At 38.1% G+C, this 23,722-nt stretch overlaps 1 protein-coding gene across 1 annotated transcript in view; it reads left to right on the top strand.

Moving 5' to 3' along the window:
- Positions 1-23,722, top strand: part of syt7b (synaptotagmin VIIb) — a gene marked incomplete at its 5' end in the record, with an annotated part of 134,488 nt that overhangs the window by 102,827 nt on the left and 7,939 nt on the right. The window contains one exon of the mRNA XM_081359679.1: positions 22,648-22,765. Within this exon, the coding sequence (XP_081215805.1) occupies positions 22,648-22,765 (118 nt within the window). The remainder of the gene's footprint in view (positions 1-22,647; positions 22,766-23,722) is intronic.

The following is a 23,722-nucleotide window of genomic DNA, read 5'->3' on the forward strand; positions in this document are numbered from 1 at the left end:
ATATATTGCAATTGTATATACAGCGACTTTATTTCTCAGAATTGCGACTTTATTTCTCACAATTCTGACTTCATATCTCGCAATTGTGAGAAAAAAAGTCACAATTCTGAATTGATATATTGCAATTGTGAGAAAAAAGTCAGAATTGTGAGATAAAAAGTCGCAATTATTATTATTTATTTATTATTCAGTGGCGGAAACAAGCTTCCATACCCCACTGACTTTTTGTAAGGACAAAAAAATAAAGAAGCCTGAAACATTTTCACAATATCTTCTTTTGTATTCCACTGAAGAAAGAGAGTTGAGTCATGAAGGTGAGTAAGTCATGGCAGACAGTTCATTTTTGCACTGTCCTTTTAAAAGAACTGAAATATACAGTTGAATGAATTCACAGAAATGTGTCTCAACAACACTACAGGGAACTATGAACTTGTTTCTCATACGTTTCATTGAAAAACTAACTAAATAACAACCACTCTCCTGCCGACAACGGAATACCTTCCGCATATAAATCATAAATTTAGTCCCACTACAACAAATCTATTGTGGTCCCACGAGAATTTGGTGAGTGTTTGGAAGTCTTGACTAGCTCCATCCTGCCTCAGTGCTTTTCCACAAACCTATGAACAAGCACAGTCATTTATTCTCGAAGGAAGTTTGCCTCTCGATGCCCTGTCTGTCTGCCTTATGTTGACGTATTAGACTCCTTAAAGCAGACACACTAGCACCACTGTAACGCCCAGCGGCCTGTGGTGACATAGAGTGAGATGAACCAGATGAGATCCATGAGAGCATCACTGGGACACACCCACTTTTATTTTCTGTGTCCAATCACGCTGAAGAATGACTGAGTTATGACACCTGTTCTGAGATTCTAAAGATTCCAATCTCTGCTCTGAGATTCTAAAGCTGCACTCAGTCAAACAAAACTGTTCTGAACCCTATTGAGCTGCCTTGTTTCTTACCGTCTACTTTCTGACTGAAATAGAACCTCATAACTGGCTTATGTGGGACACTAGATGGGAAGAAGCAACCTTCACACTCATATGGTCAAACAGTACTTTTGTTATATTAATTAAGCTCTAAGCTTGGAGGTAAGGAAGATTTTTTTAAAGAAATTAAAGGGTTAGTTCACCCAAAAATGATGAACAGATTGAATTTAGGCTTTTATTCACATATAAACATTCATCACTCACACATCAGTTGTGGTAAACAGAAGCTCAAGCATGTTCACTTGATGTGCGAGAACCAATGAGGTTCATTCCCGTTTGTTACACAGCATATTTGAGCTTCAGCAAGAACCAATGAGGTTCATTCTTGTGTGTTACGCAGCATGTCTGAGCTTCCACAAGAACAAATGAGGTTCATTCTCGTGTTATGCAGCCCGTTTGAGTTTCCGCAAGAACCAGTGAGGTTCATTCTCGTGTTACGCAGCATGTTTGAGCTTCAGCAAGAACCAATGAGGTTCATTCTCATGTTACGCAGCACGATTGAGCTTTAGCAAGAACCAATGAGGTTCATTCTCGTGTTACGCTCGCAAGCACCACACCGATATTTTTAATTTCACAATAATACTATTTTTATTGTATTTTTTATCAAACAAATGCAGCCTTAGTGAGATTAAGACACTTCATTCAAAAAGTGAACCTTACTAACATCAAACTTCTCAGTGGTACTGTATCTTAGGCTGATTATAAATTATAAAATTTTGTTTGAAATAATATACAAAACATTTAAATAAACAAATAAGCAAGTGCTGTTAAATATCTTTGCAATCACTCAAATGCAAAAAAAGTCTCTCTTCCTGTCTTTCTCATCCGCTGTCTCGCGCTCTGTTTGGGTAGGGAGCCTGTCAAAGCATCAGACTGTGATCAAAGCTCACCCTGGCCCTCCAGGGCCCGTCTAGAATGGTCGCCATGGAGAGTGTCCTTGCTCTACTAATAACTGCCTTCAATCATTCCACTCAGTAACCAGACCACTGTCACTAGGGCAACAGCAGGGTCACACCCACCCAGCCCCTGGCCTTTCAATGAGCTCCAGTGGACACGAGAACCCATGATCATATAACTCATAAAACCACACTCTTTGTTAATCGACACAGTAAAACAGGATGGGAAAGTGTTGCGAAGAAAGATCTTTCAGTTTATTTAGTTAGTTACTCCCCAACCCTGGTATCCATTACAGTATATCTTCCTGTCTCTCTCTCTCACACACAGCTCATAAAAGCCTACGTCATATTAAAAGAGAAGTGCGAGCCGAACTCTGTGTCCTCTGAGGATAAAACCAGAGAGGAAGAGTGAGTAACATCCTCTCAGACGGTGTCTTAACCTGCTCCCCTGATACCCGGGCTCTTCATCAAAGCGCTTGTGCTCTCCGTGTTAAAATAATCATGCTTCTTTACGCTCTCATCCTTTGCTGTTTTTCCTCCGCCCTCCCGTGGCCCAGTTTGAAATGAATCACGGTGTAACAGCGCCCCGAAGCCTCTCCATCGACCGCCGCCACTCCCCAAGAGCTCCACCGAATCAATCTGTTTGAAAAACAAGCTATTCATCAGCATAACTCTGTGACCATATCGCTCGCGCAATATGAGAAATGCATCTGTATCAGTATCCACCTGCCACAGCTCAATTATATATTTCCATTATATTTTCCTGTGTGAGCCACTTATGAGTATGATTATAATAGCAGAAAGCTCATTCAGATGATGTGTGCTCATGAGAGGAGAGCCATATTACGTTTATGGATCGGCATTGAGTAGCAAAGGCCATTTGGGTTTGTGAATCAAGCAGCGTGGCATCAGATGTAGCCTGTACAGGCAGTGGCCCCTACTGAGTGTTCATGCATTTGGAGCTTATTAGAGAAATAGTTAAAGGGGTAATTCTCCTTAAAATAAAAATCAAGTCATAAATTACTCCTGGAGTTGTTCTTAATGCGTATGCTTTCTTTCTTTTGTGGACCGCAAAGGGAGGATTTTTAAAGGTGCTCTAAGCAATGTCACACGTTTTTTAGGCCAAACATTTTTTTGTCACATACAGCAAACATCTCCTCACTATCCGCTAACCTGTCCCCTGAACACACTATAAAAAAACGCGGTCTCTGTAGACAGCCCAGGCTCCACAAACGGCAAGAAAAACAAACTGGCCCAGCCTGGACCACGAAACATAACAAACAGTCTTCCAGCCAATAACCGACAAGAATGATTTGGGGGTGCGCGTGCACATGAAGGGGGGTGTGTGGGGAGTGGAGGAGAGAGAAGCATGAAGAGGGAAGTTAGCTAGAGGAGAGATGTCCTAGACAACGACTAACATTAAAAAAATGTATTCTTGAGAATTTTTATATGGCTGACACACGACAAATGAGACGACGTTCCAATGAACAAATAACAAAGAATCGGGAAAAGGAGGAGGAATGCGCAAAGTCCCAAATTTACATCGGAAAAGCGTTCAAAAGTTGACGAGAACTCCGCTGGCAGAAGGGCTTCCAATCCGACATTCAGGTGGTTCTGTTTTTGCTGGACAGGGTAAATCCAGTTTGGTTTTTCTAAATGGTTCATGACTGTTTCAGGAAGCACGGAAGGGAGGGGACGGGATGAGGAGGAGGGAGGGTCTAGCTAGCCTCCGTTTTGTTTGACAATACTTTGAACGTCAACAAGAAGTGACGTCACTCAACATCGCTTAGAGCACCTTTAAAAGGTTATGTCCTGCTCGCGTTCGTCCATATGGCAGTGAATAGCGACCAGCATCAAGCTTTTTAAAAAAGACGCAAAGGTATCATAGATTGATCCCATGTGACGTGTCGTATTTTGTTGTGGAGGAATACGACATAAAAATTACGATATGAAATTTAATGATAATCCTGGGGATGATTAGGAGCCTAGGAGGCCATGATGGACAGAGGCCAAGGGGCAATTTTGGTCAGGATGCCGGGGTTACACCCCTACTCTTTTTCCGAAGGACATCCTGGGATTTTTAATGACCACAGAGAGTCAGGACCTCGGTTTAACGTCTCATCTGAAGGACGGTGCTCTTTGACAGTATAGTGTCCCCATCACTATACTGGGGTGTTAGGACCCACACAGACCACAGGGTGAGCGCCCCCTGCTGGCCTCACTAACACCTCTTCCAGCAGCAACCTGATTTTCCCAGGAGGTCTCCTATTCAGGTACTAACCAGGCTTAGCCCTGCTTAGCTTCAGTGGGCAACCAGTCTTGGGCTACAGGGTGATATGGCTGCTTCAGTGCACGACTACAGGACGTGTGTGTTTGTGTGACTTTGTGCAGTTCACACAATTGAGCACTATATGCTTATGCAGTGATATGATATATTATGATTTGAGCTACAGTGATGGACTAATGCAGGCAGTTTGGGTTATGGTTAACCATTGGTTGCTTTCTCAAACAATGTATCCTAATCATGTGACATAATATCTGATCTGAGTTGCCTATAGCTTAAGAGCAACAGATGCACATGGTTTTTACAAACATTTCATAGATGTTTTGTGTACAGAGATTCACAGCATTTCATCCCCACAGATTAAAAAAATTACAGTTTCCCAACATAATAAAATATTGAGGCTTTTACTCCTTACAGTGAAGATATATACATGATATTACCATTGTACTTTTTTGTATCATTTAAAGTATAATATTAATATTACACACTCTCTCATATATATACTGTGTGTGTGTGTGTGTGTGTGTGTGTGTGTGTGTGTGTGTGTGTGTGTGTGTGTGTGTGTGTGTGTAGCCTAATTACAGTCTTATTTTTTATTTTAGATTACAATAGTTATTATTATTTAATATTTGTTTATTTTACAGTATAATAGTAATCTTAAGTAATACATTGTTTTATTTTTAAATAATAAATATTAACATATTTGTTTTTTTAAATAATAATAATGCTAAAAATATTTATATATTACGGATATTTTACATAGTATTATTGATATTGTTGATAATTATTTTCATTTACAGTATAATGTTACAATAGTTGTATTTCTCTTATTTTTAATTGTATAATACTACCACTATTATTATTCATTATTATTAATATATTTTACAGTACAATAGACATCTTAAAATAATAACATTTCTGTTCTTTTAAATAATAATTATAATGCTAAAAAAATGAATATTTTACATTATTATTGTTTTAGTAATAACAACAGTGTGAATGCAAAGTTGATTTGAGTCTAAGATTAAACTAAGATTTGAGTCTTTAAAATTCAAGTACAGTGTTACTGTAATTACATTTTTGTTTTACTGTATTTCACTTTGTAGTTAGCAACAAATCAACTTTTTATTGTAAAAGTTGATTTGTTATTCATCCTGGCATTATAATATCCACCTAGTATGATGCTGACATAATGATCTACTGAGTTGGTGTAGTTCCTGTAGACATGTGTGGTTATACTCTGATGATGTAGGTAAAGGAAATGAGGTATTCTAGCCAGAAACCTGGGCGGCACTAGTCTCAGGCCCAGACGACCGCCCGTGGACCACATGCAAAGTATCCGTGACAGCCAATTAAAGTCATTTATACAGCAACAATCAGAAAGGGCAGCAAAAATTTCACAGAAAAATCTATTTTATGGCGTTTGTCAGAAGTGTGGTTTGTAAGAAAAGAGCTGCCTGGTTTAGCCTGTGTCTCTGTCTGTGGAGAGAACAAGTGAGAGAGAAACAAACGTTTCCTCTTCAAGATGTCCCTGAAGTGGACCCCTCGACTGCATCATGACATAATGGATTCGAAGTGTTTTAAGGTGTGTGTCGTTTCCCAGTTTGCTGTTCCTGTCATGTATTTTTGTTTGTCTGTGGTGCTGGAATCATTGCAGCGGAGACGCACTGATTTGTACACGGGAGGCTGGGTACAAGTGATGATCCCTAGATATCCTGCTATTGTTGAGCAAACTGCAGGTAGGATTTAGGAGGATAAGAACAAAGGGTTGATAACACACATCCTTTTACTATATTCTGGTTTCATTGATACTGTCTGAACGATTTAAAGGGAGATATCACCCACAAATGGTAACCGTGACATCATTTATTCACCCTTATGTTGTTACAAACCTGTATATTAAAATAACCATTTTCTATTTGAATAGATTTTAAAATGAAATTTATTCTTGTGATGGCAAATTTTCAGCATCATTACTCCAGTCTTCACAGTCACATGATCCTTTAGGAATCATTATAATAGGCTGATTTGCTGCTCAAGAAACATTTCTTATGAATGTTGAAAACATTTGTGCCGCTTAATATTTTTGTGGAAACCGTGATACATTTTTATTCAGAATTCTTTGATGAATAGAAAGTTTAAAAGAACAGCCATTTATTTGAAATGGAAATCTTTTTACTCTTATAAATGTCTTTACTGTCACTTTTGATGAATGCATCCTTGAGGAGTAAAAGTAATTTCATTGTATGTGTGACAGAAGTGGCCAGAACATTCCTTGCGTTCACCTTTTGGGTTTTATAGAAGAAAGAAAGTCATACACGTCTGGCATGACATGAGGGTGAGTAAATGATGACAGAATTTGTTTAATTCCTTTAACACTGTCATAACTTTGGACTCTCACAGTTTTACCTTAAGTGATATTAAATGTCAACACTTTAGACTGCTTTGGCAATCCGATCATTCATTCCAAAGATTAATGAAGGTAAAATATCCAGCTTACAGGAGATCAAACACAGATTTCATAAAAACTGCCCACGCATATCCAATCGGCCCCTCTCCAGGAATCTTCCTCACCGCTGTCCTCCTCATTGTTGCCAGATTCACTGCTGTGTGTCATTTCAGAGCAGAAGCATCGTGCTGAGACGGACAGCTTAAGTCATTGTCAGACACACACACATGTTTCCCTATTTCCCTCTTGCGTTCACACATACACATACGTGCACAGATAGCGATGGAAGCACTGAGCCAGAGAGGCAGGGCCGGGCTGGCTCAATATCATCCTCCTAGTGATATGGAAATAAAGACCGGCCAAGCATGACAGCATTGGGCTTAGTGAGCTTGTGCCTACACACACACGCGCACACAGGACATAAATACAGCTTTAACAGTAACACTCTCCGGCCTGTTTGGCGACAGGGTTGACGGAAGAAGACGGGTCGCTAGGCTACATGGTTCAGAGCTCCGCCAGTGCGCGAAGCATATGTGTCCGACAGGTCATCGGCATCTTTTATAAGGGATGATGGTCTAGTGCACTGGACTGTATCAGTCTAGGGTATACAATGAGCTCTGTTACATCATTCACAGCTTTAGTGCTGTAGATCAGCCGTTTTCAAACTTTTCGGCACCTGTATATGTGTAAACTGTGTGAGAAAAATTGGTGATAAAGTGTGATATTACAAAGGCAGAATGTTTCCTAAATGATTTTTTTTTTTAACTGTCATTGTACTAAGGCCGAAACAAATGATTACGAAATTATCTGCAAGATATGTATTTTGTATTGTTGACAGCATTTTTTTGGTCCTAATTTTAGAGTAATATTAGCTGTTTAAATCTGATGAAAAATATTTTTAGCTTAACTGAAATTTATGTGCACAGTACTTCTCACAATAAATATGGTTCCAAAGTAATTTAACAGAGAATATTGCCTTGAAACCCCAGTGAGCAGCTAAAGGCGACCAGTGCGAGGAGAAACTCCCTAGAAAGATCCAGAACAGAAGCACAAATGCAAACTGTTCTTATATGAATTATGTATTTGTGTCAAAACGAAGCAGATATGAACATTACAGTTTTATTTTTACAAGACTTATTTTTACTTTCAAAGTTTGGGATTTTCAATAGAATAAAAAGTACAGTTTTTAATCTTATTTATCAGATTTTTTAGAAAGCATGCATTAAATAAAAAAACAAATTAACTGTACAAATCGGCTATGTTTTTGTTAAACAGAGCAAGTTCAATTTGTCAGCCTATAAATTACATTTTGTAAAATCTTTTTTTCCTCTCTTAAAATGTGTTGTGTTATTTATTACTGTATCCCCATGGAAGCTTGTTTCCGCCACAGACTAAAACATTTTAAAAGATATTTGCGACTTTTTATCTCACAAATTGCGAGTTTACATCTCGCATGTCAGAATTGCGAGATATAAAGTCGCAATTGTGTCTTATAAAGTCAAAATTGCGAGATATAAACTGTACGTAAGTTTATATCTGCCAATTCTGCCTTTAACACGCATTTGCGAGTTTATAATATTTATAAATATTATATAATATAATGTATATAATATATAGTATTTTATATTTAAAATATATAAAATACTCTTTTCTCAGAATTGTGAAATATAAACTCGCAATTGCGAGTTATAGGGCCCTATCTTACACCCTGCGCAATGCGGCGCCAGGCACGACGCAAGTGTTTTTTGCTAGTTTCAGCCCGACGCAGTTATCATTTTCACATCCTGCGCCACGTTGTTTAAATAGCAAATGCATTTGCGCCTATTTGTGCACCCATGGGCGTGCTGGTCTGAAAACGAGGTGTGTTCAGGCGCATTGTTGGCGCGTTGCTATTTTGAGGCAACTGAAATAGACTGAGCCATTGACCAACACAAACCTGGTCTAAAGTCAATGTTGCAGTATTTATTTATTTTTGTTGTTTAAAGGGCACATTAGTAATATGCTCCTATAGGCGGGTGCACAACGCGCGTACACTCTGTTTATTACACACACATGCAGCAGCACACAAACATGCCAAATATTAAAAATATTAAATAAATCCGGCTTGTCCCGTAGATGGTGCGCTTTAACTTCACGCATGAGCAGATCCATTTCTCGCAATTGCGAGTTTATATTGCGCAATTCTGACTTTATAACTTGCAATTGCAACTTTATATCACGTAATTCTGAGGACAAAAATTCCTATATATATATATATATATATAATTCCTATATATATATATATATATATAATGAAAATTATTGGTATTGTTTATATTGGTGCTGTATTACAGTAATTAGAAATTGTGTGGAAAATGTGCATAATAGTCATGAAAAAGAAATTCCACAATGTAAAAAACCTAAGGTCTTAAAATAGCTTCATTTATCAATTCTATCCTTTCTCTCTTATGAAAGAAAATTAAATGTGACCTAAGTATGTTTTCATGTAATTCACCCTGTATCAGGGTTGCCAGGTTTGTGTAACAAAACCATCCCATTAGCTATTCAAAACTCACCCAATCGTGTTCCAGGGGTAAAAAATTGCATTCTGTGTGTCACATGTGTGTTGGTGTCAAAGGGCGTTTAATTGTGGAGGAACATAGACAAATTGAATTTAAAATGAGATGTGCGGCAGCAGCTGTCCAGCTAACTAACAGTGATGCGTGATCAAATGAAAACAGCAGACGGGGAGATGTCAGTCAGCGGCGTCTGCACCTGCTCTCTGGACACTTTCATCCAACACCATTTAATAAAGGAGATGGTGGCCACAAAATTATACATAAAATTTGACGCACAACAACAGCAGCACATGGATGTGTCACTTTTGATCGATTCTGGGTAGTTGATTGGGTGTGGTTGCTATATGGATGCTAGGGTGTTCTGGGTAGTTGCTAGAGTGTTCTGTAGTTGCTAGGGTGTTCTAGGTGGTTGCTAGAGTGTTCTGGGTTGCTCTGTGGTTGCTAGGGTGTTCTGGGTAGTTGATATTGGATGCTAGGGTGTTCTAGGTGGTTGCTAGAGTGTTCTGTAGTTGCTAGGGTGATATAGGTGGTTGCTAGAGAGTTCTGGGTGGTTTATCTGTGGTTGCTATGGTGTTCTGGGTAGTTGATAGGGTGTGGTTGCTATTTGGATGCTAGAGTGTTCTAGGTGGTTGCTAGCATGCTCTGTAGTTGCTAGGGTGTTATAGGTGGTTGCTATGTGATTGCTAGAGTTTTTTGAGAGGTTGCTTTGTATTTTCTAGGGTGTTCTGGTTGGTTGCTTTGTGGTTGCTAGGGTGTTCTGGGTAGTTGCTAGGGTGTGGTTGCTATGTGGATGTTATGAAATTCTACATAAAATATGATGCAGAACATGGGTGTGCTGTTATCTGAAATAAAAAACTTGGACACAGTCATCTCTGATAATAGATCACTCTAAATTGTAATGCATTTTCTGTAAAGCTGCTTTGAAACAATGTATTGTGAAAAGTGCCATACAAATAAATGTGAATTGAATTGAATTGAATTTGATGCTAGGGTGTTCTGGGTAGTTGCTAGGGTGTGGTTGATATGTGGATGCTAGAGTGTTCTGAGTAGTTCCTTTATGGTTGCTTGGGTGTTCTGGGTAGATGCTAGAGTGTAGTTGCTATGTGGATACTAGGGTGTCCTAGGTGGTTGCTAGAGTGTTCTGAGTAGTTGCTAGGGTGTTCTAAGTGGTTGCTGGGGTGTGGTTGCTATGTGGATGCTAGGGTGTTCTATGTGGTTGCTTGAGTGTTATGGGTAGTTAGTTTCTAGGGTGTTCTATGTGGTTGCTTGAGTGTTATGGGTAGTTTCTAGGGTGTTATAGGTGGTTGCTATGTGGTTGCTAGGGTGTTCTGAGTAGTTGCTAGGGCGTGGTTGCTATGTGGATACTAGAGTGTTCTAGGTGGTTGCTAGAGTGTTCTGGGTAGTTGCTAGGGTGTTATAGGTGATTGCTATGTGGTTGCTAGAGTTTTCTGAGAGGTTGCTTTGTAGTTGTGTTCTGGGTGATGGCTGGGGTGTGGTTGCTATGTGGATGCTAGGGTGTTGTAGGTGGTTGCTAGCACATACGCGATTAATTTATATAAATTAATATATTTATTTTTTGAACAAATATATTAATATATTACGCTATTCTGAACACAGCCTTACACTGTGTTCGATGCATCAATGTTTTAATGACTATCCTTGGTTTACACCAAATTCAGAACATGGTTTCTTTTATGTGTTTAGTGTTAGGCTTTTCGCGTAATGAAAGAAACGGAGAGTCAAACTCTCCACATACCATCCCATCATCAAGCATTAATAATGTGGTTTAGCACCAGTGGATCCAACAGCTCACTCATATGTGTCCGGCTTTCAGTTCTCCACAGGCAGTTGGATTTTCATGAGAACATCATCCATCATGCAGCGACGGATTTGGCGTCTCTCCTCCAGTCTGTCCACATGCTGACAGTTTAGCTCCATGCATCATGCACATGTGTATCAACACGCCTCCACATTGTCATGCTCATCTCTCACTCCATCCCTGCCTCATATGTTCACTGCTTTCATTTCCTCCCACCCCATTGCCCCAGCCTTCCCTTCAGTCATCCACCCTGGTCTTCTCCTTCTTCTTCCTCTAAATTTATATAATTTTCTCCCATCTCACTGCACGTTGCTATGTGGCGCATTAATATAGATTTATGTTGATGTGTGTCAGCTATTTTACAGTTTCAAATGTGACTCATTCAACCAGAAAGTTATCTGGGGCTTTCCATGTCAAATTAACCAAATTTCAGAAACTTCCCCGGCTCAAATTTTTAATTTTGTTAATATTTTTTCTGTAGAAAGACAAACATCATGCAAGAAGAAAGCCAAAATATTAAATGTCATGATTGTTTAATGACTGATTAATCCACTAATTTGTAGAGGAGGTCAAAATGACAACTTTCACCTGAGATTTGGAGCCAAATTACAGGGGGGTAAAAATAACTTTAGAAAGATGAAAGCTTCATTATTTTATTTTTACACTGAGATTGGTAGGTCTATTAGTAAAATCTGCTAACGGTGACAGTTCAAAAATGGGAAAAAGCACTCTTGTGCACTCTACAAAACAGTGGATTACTCAGTAAATATACATTTATGACATCTACTATTTTATGTATTAATGCATTAATGTATTTCTTTCACCAAAAATTTAAGCCGGGGACCTCTAGCTGAGTCGACACGGAATGACCCATCTGTTTTATAACATTAGTTCCCTTTCGCAAGGGAACTCCCGCTGCATCAATACTCTTTGAGGAATGCCTTCGGCATGATGTAGGGGCAAAATCAGTTTCAAGAATTTGTTAAAATTCCAGCATGAATAACAATATATTGTGAAAAGTAGAGTGATATAAAATGAGGTGTACAGTGATATAAGGTTTTTGTCTGTGCTGTATACTGAAGTGGTGTCTGTTGGCATGCTGAGTGGCGGTGAGCTGTCAGGCCACATGAGTGTCAGGCCCACGAGCTGAGGAACGTTTCATCTGTATCTTCAGTTCAGAGCAGGACACTCAAACATCTCTGAGGAAACAAACACACATATGTACACTGATACAGTAAACACCTCATTAGTTTACTTCTACTATGACAGTTACAAATAACCTGCCTGCCGGCCACAAAAACACACGGCCAGTTTTATATACACTGTGTAATATGAATTAATCATAAACTACATTCATTGACTGTCATATACTTTTGATAGATTCTGTCCGTTTTGCAATAGACTTTATTTTTTAAGAAATACTTTTATTAATAATAATATTTTTATTCAGAAAGGATGTATTAAATTGATCACAACAACGCAGTAAAGACCTTTATAAACTTACAAAATATTTTTATTTCAAATAAATGCTGTTTTTTTTTTTTTCTGTTCATCAAAAATCTTGAAAAGAATATATGATGGTTTCCACAAAAATATCCAGTAGCACAACTGTTCCAACATTAATGATAATAAGAAATGTTTTTTGAGCAACAAATCAGCATATTAGAATGATTTCTGAAGGATCAAGTGACACTGAAGACTGGAGTAATGATGCAAAAAATTCAGCTTTGCATCACAGGAATACAATTTATTTTTATATAGCACTTTTTTACTGTATTTTGATCACATAAATGCAGCCTTAGTGAACATAACAGACTTAAAAAACATTAAAACATCAGTAGTGTATTACATAACCTATAACATTTTAATAATGCAGTGAATTAGGTACTTTACTAATAATAAGCTATATTATATTTCTTTTAGGTACTTTACCTATAAAAGTTATTTTTATATTTATTATATTTCTTTATTTTTATTTGTCCTTTGGAACTTGATGAACTCAAAACCAGTTGTTAATTTCAAATTATAAGATCTTCTCGTGGCCGTCCCATCTCAAACTCTGGGCCGTTTGTTTTGTCCCGAACCAAAGAAACCCCCAAATTAGAAACCCAGTTTGTCAACTGGTTTTGGTTAAGTAATGCATGACACATGCATATTAAGTAGCCATGTGTTTAATGAGTGTCCATTGCTGTATGTTTTGCAAGTTTCCAGAGCTGTTCAGGACTACATCCAAAATCATGTTCTAGTCCTGGAGGCACCTTTTCACCCTTACTGTGGTGTAGGTAAGGTGAACAGAGACCCTGTTACATGGATTCAATTAGACAGCAGGGCCAGATCGGGCCACTGAGCATGTCCAGGCGATCCCACTGCGGACTGAGAGGAGAAAGGGTTGTTGTAGAAGAAAGCAAAAACAGCAGAATCTTTCTAGATTTATCAGTAGTAAAGAAAGACCTGCTGAAAGAGCAACATCTGAGCAATAAAAACGTTTCTCTGAGGAGCAAGAGAAGACCGACCAAAAGGACAAAGTCTAGTGTCCAATGAAACATCTCAGTGATTTTTAACCACAAAAGCCAATGGGGATGTTTCTAGCCTTTTGTTAAAAATATCGCTTTGATATTTTGGTCCAAAGACGAGAATGAATCCCCTATTCTATTGCAAACGCCCATGTGTTTAAAAGCTAGAATATTCTTTAAAAAAAAGAAAAACACACAAAAAAAACAGCGCTTCCTCCCACACACATCCTCAACACTTCTTCACCATCCACACAATTATCAGCACAATTTGCTGCTCTGAAGAGCGCTGGCTACTCTAATGATGCTCTGGTTTGTTCCTCTGTTTGTCTCACCCACTCTCTCTGACATTTGTTTCAGAGATGATATCGCCTTTCTGCTGTGTGGCCGAATTGCCAGTAATGATGATGATAATTGCAGACTGATTTACTCCCTTGAATTAATGATTGGTGGGTACTTGGAAGCATTACTTCAAAGTAAATGTCAGGAAAGCAACATTTGATGAGTGGCCAAATGTCCCTGGGACTTTCACGGCCTGGTTTCGGTATGTTTTTGGAGCAGTCTTTAAAAGGTGCTGACAGGCTCTGAAATTAACTTTGTCATACTAGCCAATGGCAGAATTGAGTTTTTTTTTTTTTCTTTTTTTTTGCTATGATAGTGAGATTCTGCTGTTCTTTTTGTACATTTGCGCTGTTTTGGAATGATTGTTTGAATGCATTTGCTTACTGGATCATTGGACTGAAAACCTTTAAGTTTAGCTTATAATGTCCTGATTGCAAAGAAACGAAATCGGGTTAAAGGGTTAGATTAGATGTCGACTCCGATAGCCTCGTTGTTAGCGTGCCAACATATAGCGCAGCTGCGCTTCTGGCGACCCGAGTTCGATTCTCAGCTCAAGGTCCTTTGCCGATCCTTTTACCCTCTCTCTCTACCCCATGCTTTCCTGTCAAAATCTCTACAGTCCTATCCAATAAAGGCACAAAAAGGCCAAAAACAAAACTTAAAAAAAAAAAGAATAGAAATTTCCTCCTAGGGTTACAGGGGCTTGCGTCGTCGTAAATGCTCAGTTTGATAAAATCCCGACTCTGAAGATCATCTATCTGCGTGATGTAAATTACGTTAATGACGTAATTTTGCGTGCTTCATTAATTTATTTGCATTATTTACGCTAAATTATTTCAACACATTAAGGATTTTTAATTAATTGCATGTATTAACATGTTAGGGATATTTCACCACTGGAAAGATGAATGTGTATTTAAATTGGGTCATTTATGTTGTAGAAATATGAAATTATTTTAGAAGTTGGTGCCTTCTAGACTGAGAAAAGCTAGAAAATTTATTTTTGGCTCATGTGGATTAAAGACAACAACTCCCAGAATGCACTTGCTTCGCTACCCTACGAGGCCACTCCCAAGCCACGCCTACCGGTTACAGAGGGCAGTATCGGAAGAAATGATACAACTAGGCTATCGTGAGATCCCACCCCCTATGGGTGGGTTGAAAACATGCAGAACTAACTCCTACTACTGGCTGTAGTCTCTCGCCTCTGGCCAAAAAAGCCTCCGATGACGCAAAATGACGATTTTTGCGTCATCTGAGGTTTTTTTCCAGACACACAATACAGAAATCTCTCGTCTCAGGGGGACATGAGGAAGGGGAGGACGGTCATTCGAAAATACTACCGGGTTTCTACTGATACAAAGCTTAATGCTAATCGGTGAAGTATCCCTTTAACCTTGACAGCCCTAATATATATAGCCTATAATAAGCCAGGGGTGGTGAACTTCGGTCCTGGAGATCTATTGTCCTGCAGAGTTTAGCTCCAAACCTGATAAAAAGTCCCCTGCCTGTAGCTTTCTAGGCCTTGTCAACACTAATACATTTTCGTTTGAAAACACATATTTTCCTCTCCGATTTAGCCTTCAGTCCACACTTTCGTGTTGTAGTGTGAACTGTCAAAATGGAGGTATTTAAAAACGATGACGTAAGTTTAGTCATGTGATGCATATTACACCATAGATATCATGTTTATACTGGTATTGTGAATGTTATGTGCTTCACTTTCACACAATTGCTAAAATATGTTACTTTGCACACTCTTCATATCACAGTCCTGCAAAGATGACAGAAAATGTACTCACAAGTGCTGTCCTCCTGAGGCAATACATGAGAGCAGTTGTGTTTTATACCAAACATATGATGACTGAGGGTGACCTGGACGTATCAGTGAATGGTGAGATATTTTGCTAAATAAAATTATCCTGTCAAAAGAATTGCGAGATAACTTTACTATTTAATTTTTCCGTCTGTATCATCTCCGTGAGCTTTTGTGAGGTTTTACCCATGCGCAGTAAGGTGAATTTAGTGTTTACCAGCGGTTTCCAAAAGTCTCTCATCCACACTGAAACGTCGGAAAACGCTAGTGTGGACGGAGAGCGTTTTTAAACGATAATGCTGTTTTCAAATGTATCCGGATATATGTAGATGAAGAGACTTTTTGTCTAGAAGTTTTTGCAAACGCCGCCAGAAGCTGAGAAGAGCTTGATCTAACATCAGAACAATGTTATCTCAAAGCTCCTGTATCTGTCAGACACTAAAAGCTCAAATTGAGTTAATAGCAGCCATGTGTTGATGTTGTTTTGTAGAGAGATTTAGTGCTCAGATTTCGATGGAAATGATGCTAGGCGTGTCACGTGTGCATGTGTTTTATTTTTGTGATTCAGGCCTCAATTAATGCCTGGAATTGAAATGAAAGGGCTTGTTCAGCAAAACAATTTACTCTTCTTCTTTTTTTTTCATTCTCTAGTGAAAAATGTTTTCCAGTTGTTGTTTTTTTATAGGGCTTATATACAGTACATTTTAATTTGTAAAATGAGTACCTGAGGTTGATGATCAATATTTTCTTGAAGGTTTAGTGCCTCCTTCACCGACCATTTGTTGAATTATTATAAATATTTCTAATTGCATGTTTTCTATCTTTAAGGGTTTCAGACTATTTTGTGTCTCTATCATTCTTTCAGTGTTAAGCATTTAAAAAATGGCACTGTCATAATGTCGGGCTTGTTCTGTGTGTTTTTGTGCACAACACAGGTTATAAATAATCACCCAGCTGGCCATCTCCTGTCACCCAGAGAGGCTTACGTCAATCTAGACCCAGACTGTATTTTGTACCTGATGTAATTGTCATGGTACAATATATTCACATTCCTGTAGGTCACTTTGGTAAGAAACCACCCGCCAAGAAAATGAATATGAATGCAAATGCAATCGTTTTGTGTTGCTTTTAGTCTAATGTTGACCTTAGTATCACAATAGAACCCCTGAAACACTCTCTCGAAGGTTATAACAACCTAAGCAGAGTGCGCTAATTAAAATCTGATGCTTACACAATCTCCATCCAACCCTGCGGGAGACATTAATGCAGTGAAAGCTGTGATGACCTCCTGATCTTCCACCAATGGAAGGAGTTTAGATATGAAAACCTTAAGTAATAAAGGCTGCATCTCTTCCAAGTTGCCCTACAGATACTCGTTCATGGTTATGTAAAAATCCACAGGAAACCTTGGATATTGCATAATTGATATAGTGGGAGGAAACTTATAGGGACTTGGGATGTGCAGCTAAATATGTGTCTTGGAAAGTCTGAAAGGAACATTGTCAGTGGGCTATATTTAAGAATTTTCATGTATTAATCGCTTTTTGTATTGCAAATGTGTGAACAGCTTGTAAAGAAACGTAAAAAAATGAGACCTTCCCCAACTTCCTGTAGGTTGTCTTCAAAAGCCTGTAGACTGATTTTTATGTGAAGGACTCCCGGTTTCGCCTGGGAAATCCAAAGGATGTGACATTTGCGCGCGCTCCTGAGAACCTCTCTTCTGTACAATGACATATGAAATGAATGCTTATACAATGTTCAGGATAATGCCAAATGAGCCATTCTGTACTGTAATGTCATAATTTGTCATGCAAAGAAAAGCGATTAATTCAAACTATAGTCTCACTGTTAGGTGTCTGGTTGTAGCAACAAGGAAACAGGATCTCTATGCAGCAGTCTTTATTAATCATAAACTTTAAACGTACAGAAATGCTCAGGAGATTAGGAAACACAGGACAGAACAACCAGGTCAAAATCAACGACGACAGACAACTAGGCAGCACAAGACTCAGGTGACTTAAATACACAGGTGATAGGGAGGAAATAATTAGACTGATTAACAAGATAATGAAAGACACACAGCTGAACCAAATTAACTAATGAAGACTGTGGTCATGGAAACAAGGAGTGGCAGGAAACTGAACAAAGTGAACACAGAAGGAAGTCCAAAAACAAACAGACATGTAACACTCACATAGCCAGATCTAGGGAACGTTTACACAACAATGATATTCTTAAAACGAAGAAGTTTTTCCTTTGAGTTTTCCGCGTACAGATGACATCATTGTCGACATCAAAACAATCCCCATTTTCACGGATCCGTGAAAACGACAAAAAAACCTGTATTCTGCTGCCAGGCCACATCACAATAATCAAATGCTTTCTTATCTACCGCTTTCTCACCGCTGTCATTTTTGTGTTGTGTGTTTATTTTGTTATTGAGAGGAAAGCGCGCAGCACATAACGTCGCTCTGTCATGTGGACGGTGGCGGGATGTTCGCTGTATTTCCAACTTTTTACTTCTAAGCGAAGAACGAAAAAGAATTTTGCGATGAGTATATTGGGGCCTTGAATCACATTCAGTCTCTTGTACATTGAGTGTGAGCATGAGCAATTTGTTGCTGGCTGTAGTTCACTTAACGGCCACCGGCGTCACTAATAACAAGGGTTTCTGAATTCTACATAATAGTATCCCCTTTAATGCACACTCTTGGTAATATAATTTATATTTGTATGTTTTTCGAAAAAATAGGCTAGCTATTAAGGCAATGTTTTAGGCCAGGAGCCCTTCTAACAAATATGATTGTATAATTGTTTTTCTATTGTGATGTATATCTGAGTGATATGGAAGCTTGTTTCCGCCACAGAATAAAACATTTTAAGAGATAATTGCGACTTTTTATCTCACAATTGCAAGTTTACATCTCGCAATTCTGACTTTATTTCTCAGAATTTCGAGATATAAAGTCAGAATTGCGTGAAATAAAGTCGCAATTGCGTGTTATAAAGTCAGAATTCTGACTTTTTTTCTCACAATTGCGACTTAATATCACGCAATTCTGACTTTATAATACGCAATTGGGAGATATAAAGTCGCAATTGCGTGTTATAAAGTCAGAATTGTGAGATAAACTATTCTGAGGTAAAAAAAAAAAAGTCTGTCTTTTTTTTCCCCTCAGAATTGGACTTTATATCTCACAATTGTGAGTTTATATCTCACAATTCTGAGAAAATATGTCAGAATTGTGAGATATAAACTCGCAATTGCGTGTTATAAAGTCAGAATTGCGTGATATAAAGTCGCAATTGCGAGAAAAAAAGTCAGAATTCTGACTTTATAACACACAATTCTGACTTTATATCTCGCAATTCTGACTTTATAACACGCAATTGCGACTTTATAACACGCAATTGTGACTTTATTTCACGCAATTCCGACTTTATAACACGCAATTGCGACTTTATTTCACGCAATTCTGACTTTATAACACGCAATTGCAACTTTATTTCACGCAATTGTGACTTTGTATCTCGCAATTCTGAGAAATAAAGTCAGAATTGCGAGATGTAAACTCGCAATCGTGAGATAAAAAGTCGCAATTATCTTTTCTTTTTTTTTTTTTTGTGGCGGAAACAAGCTTCCATAGAGTGAAACCGCTTCTCGAACGAGAAAAAAGTAGGGTGGATTTTGTGAAAAACATTTTTCATAAATAATTTGTGATGAAATCAAGTTATATTTTTGATTATCCTGATTAATTCAGGTTGCAAACTCTTAAAGGGACAGCGCAGTCAAAAATGAAAAGTCTGTCAGCATTTAAATCATCATTCAAAGTGTTTTTCTCCATGCATTAAAAGTCAGTGGGGACTAAAACAACATTAGATCTCATTAACTTCCATTGTTTGGAGGAAAATATAAGTTTGGAAAAACATCAGGAATAGTAAATGAGAAAACTCTTTTTTTTTTTTTTTCTGTGTGAATTTTTCTCTTTAATTTAGCCTTTTAAGGATCCAGATAAAATTAACTACATGTAGGACTGATTGATCTGAGACTTTTGAACGATTTTCTGTCATGTCACTCTGAACATAAGGAGATGGTTTCCCAAGCAGCTTTTATGGTCACCCCTCGGACACTGACCGTGCCGTACCAGTTATCGTTACAGGAAGAGGAAATTACTCTTGCAGGATTTCTCTTACGGAGACGAATTCAGACAGGGTGTTGAAGAAATGATGACTGTCGCTGTCTTCTGTGTATGTGTTTATGGGTGAGTGGATCATCACTCTTCAGACGGTGTGTCTGTCTTCCCCTCCATGAGTCTGCCTGTCACTCTCAAGCCAGCGATGAGCCATATCTCCCAGCATTCCACACACCAAGTGCTCTTGCCATCTCTCCAGCCGTTGCCGTGCCAACAGCACTTGTTTCTTCTCCCTTTCTTTCCCCGGGGACAAAAAGTCAAAGGCGGCTATTCGTCTCCCCCCTCTGGCAGCCATATAACTACAAACTCATCATAGGTCTATTAGTGCTGGACTCTTTCAGTCCCACTGTGACTTGTAATAACCGGAGGGGCGCCATTACTGTTAGCACACATTTGGTCACCGATTTTTCTATATAGTGTGTCAGTAGGGTTGAAAATCAAGAACCGGTTCTTTTTAAAAGCCGATTTCAGTTTAAAAAAGAAATAGCTTTTGAATGTGTACACTTATCATTTTCTCACATTCATTTGGGAATGAATTGTATGCTTGAGTCTAATTTTTTTATAATTAATGAAGCATGATCGTACTGAATCGAAGGTCATTATTTTATGATCACATCCAGCTAAAAAAATCAAACTACAACCATTAGTGTATTGTGGTTTTTAAGGCTCGTGACACTCACTGTAATTCAGTGTAATTTCGGACTGGTTTGTTATGACAGAATCTAGTTACAGTTACACATTCAGAACTAAGTTTTGTTTATATAGATAGATAGATAGATAGCACAAAACATACTCAAAAATGAAAGAAAGGAAAAGGAAATTAGGAACTTAAATACACCATGATGATCGTGAATGAGTGTCCATGACAACAGATTAATGGCGGGAAAATGTCAGGAGAACAAATTAACACGGGAAAACAGGTGACTAAACATATACTGACAGAAAACGAAACCATAACTAAGGCAACACGTGACAATCGTCTTCATCTTCAGCCAATCCGTGACAAATACATAAGCACTCACTAGGTTTTGGAACAAAGCCTATGTTTGTCAGAGCAATTCACTCAAGGTTTTGTTTAGTATAGTTAGGGCCAATTGCTTCCTCAAAAGCACCAAAAAGATCATTAATTAAGTCATCATGGACCCGGTAAGTTCATTGAAAACCATTAAGAAACGACTAGGCCCTAAGTGAAATTGGAATATGTAATAGAATCATTAAATTCATTACAATTCCCATCCTTAAAGAGTCCGGATGGGAGTCCCATCAGGATGATTTTCAGACTCCATCCATCCACTGCTGTTTTCTCTTCAAAATTCATATGGTAGACTCTTTTGCTATGATTATAATCTTGTTTGTGCTTTGGCTTTCTTTTGATCTGAAAATTCTTTAACAGGAAAAACACCATTTTATCTCACTGTTTTCCCATCCTTTTATCTCCTCGCTGTTCAAACTGAGTAAATACTGAATGTAATGCGTTATAGTAGATCTACTTGCCTCACAGCACCTTGTTTGTTGTGTCTTTTCCTCATACACTTAATCTCAGTTATAACATTGTTGGTTTCACTTCCTTTTCACTTTCACTTCATTTTTCACTTTCACTTCATTTTCTTGTTCTTGCCTTTATTATTGATTCCAAATCTCCACAGAACTGTAATGTTCTTGATTACAAATATGGATTTATTACAATTACAAATTGTATTACATTTTTTAGCTTCCCAGTGAGGACAAATGTGTGACAGTACCTCAATGTGGCATCACTCAGGCTCTGTTCCAAAACCTAGTGAGCTGCCTTGCTGTCTACTGCCTACAACTGAAACCTCATCAATGAGGGATTTGGGACACTTTATATGCAGAGAGATTGCTGTTAGCTTTTTGCTAAGCTAATGGCACAGTTCTCTAAGCATTTTTTTATTTATTTTTTCATTTGATTAATATTTTTAGAAATGCTTTTTGTATTTATTGAATTATGTTCAATATGTCTTTCATTTAACCCACAGTTAAACAGCTTAATAGTCCTTGAGCAAGATGTTTAAGAACTCAACCAAAAAAAATCTGCTGTACGATAATGCAATATTAGTGATACATACAAAAGTTTAGGGTCATTTTTTTAAAAAGAAACTTAATACATTTATTCAGCAAAGAATAAAAATTGTTAAATTGATTAAAAGTGCCGGTAAAGTATTTTGCATTGTTTGTTGAACTTTCTATTGACAAAAGTGTCTCTATTTCCATGCAAATATTAAGCAGCACAAGGGTTTTCAATATTGATGATAGTAAATGTTTCTCGAGCAGCAAATCAGACTATTAGAATGATTTCTGAAGGATCATGTGACTGAAGTGATGATGCTGAAAGTTCATTTACATTACATTACAAATAAATTACATTTTAATTTTTAAAATATACTAAAATAGAGAAAGGTTATTTTAAATTGTAATAATATTTTTCATCAAATAGCCTTCAGCCTTGATGAGCATAAGAGACTTATTTCAAAAACATTTTTAAAAATCTTATTGACCCCAAACTTTAGAAAGGAAGTGTATCCTGCTTGCAGTACATTTTATTTTAATTCATATAATACAAAATATTTGCTAATTTTGAATGGCTGGTAATAGTGGTGTTGTTACAGCCTCTACCAGCACGGTCTAACAAGGCAATGTTTCCCAGCCGAACTTTAGCAAAGTCAAGCAATGGACGGCTTACAGGTGCAAATGAAGTAGTAAGATAGGAGAAAGTATTTTAACATGCATGCTATAAAAGTGACACTTTTCTCTTGTGGTTCTTCCTCAGATCTAATAAACCCGGCAGCAGCCCCAAAGGTCAGACCCCAGATGAGAGCAACCGCCGGACAGACGCGAACTCTTCCGTCTCAGACCTGGCCAACTCCGTCACGAGTGATCTGGTGATGGTAATGTGAACCTGTGGCTGTGGACTGTTTTCTTTTTGTTTTGCCTCTCTAAAGCAGCACTAGATTTGATGGGAATCCTTTAAACACAGGGATGCATTGTGTGTAATTGGTGCGCTCTGTTACTGCAGTCAGTCACACAGACAGATGTGTCAAAGGCAACTTACCTCTAAAAAGCCGGTAATTAGAACTGGTACAATGTGCTGAAGGAACCGCGGATGACGGCCTTCACAGGGTCCGTGTGTCATTACGTGGGTGGTAAGGCGTTTTTAAAGAGAAGTGATGAGAGCTAATGATGGTGCTTCCTCTTTAAGAGGGCGCCTCTCGCAGCTTTGAGTCCCACTGGGGGGGATCCAGGCATCGGGGCATGGCGTGTCAAATTAAGCCCAACTTTCAGCCAAGGTCCTGACACGGATGGGAGTTCATTAATTCGATATGCCGCTGCTTGTCAGACCACTTTAAGTGATGGATTACTAAGGTGTATGTAAAGACCACCAGCTGGTCCTTAACTTTTCGCCCTTCACCACATATTAATGTTAGAATATCACAACTCGTTGGAAAGTATCCCGCTATAATTTTTTGTCTCAATGTTTTGTTAATCATGTTTAGGCGGCAGGGTAGTCCGTTACATTACTGATTCAAAACAATAGCTACTAACTAACTTACATAAGTATTGTGAAGCACGACTCACAGTTGATTTTGATTTGAGCGCGTTAGCATGCTGTTAATCTAAAACTGTGATACTCTAATAAGCAAACAAATACATAACACAAATATTGAATTTACAATTAGAAATGTTTTCGTATTTAAACTTGATAACTAGTGAGTTTGTGAGTGATTATGAATGATTATATAAAAAGAAGTGGTTCTTAAAAATCATGAATCAGATTCAGGGTTACGTTTACATGACAACATTTTTTTTTTTCGTACAAACATTGTCAAATTGATCCCCTTTCACAT

Source organism: Scardinius erythrophthalmus (assembly GCF_964197995.2).
Source record: "Scardinius erythrophthalmus genome assembly, chromosome: 2".
NCBI classification, from domain to species: Eukaryota; Metazoa; Chordata; class Actinopteri; order Cypriniformes; family Leuciscidae; genus Scardinius; species Scardinius erythrophthalmus.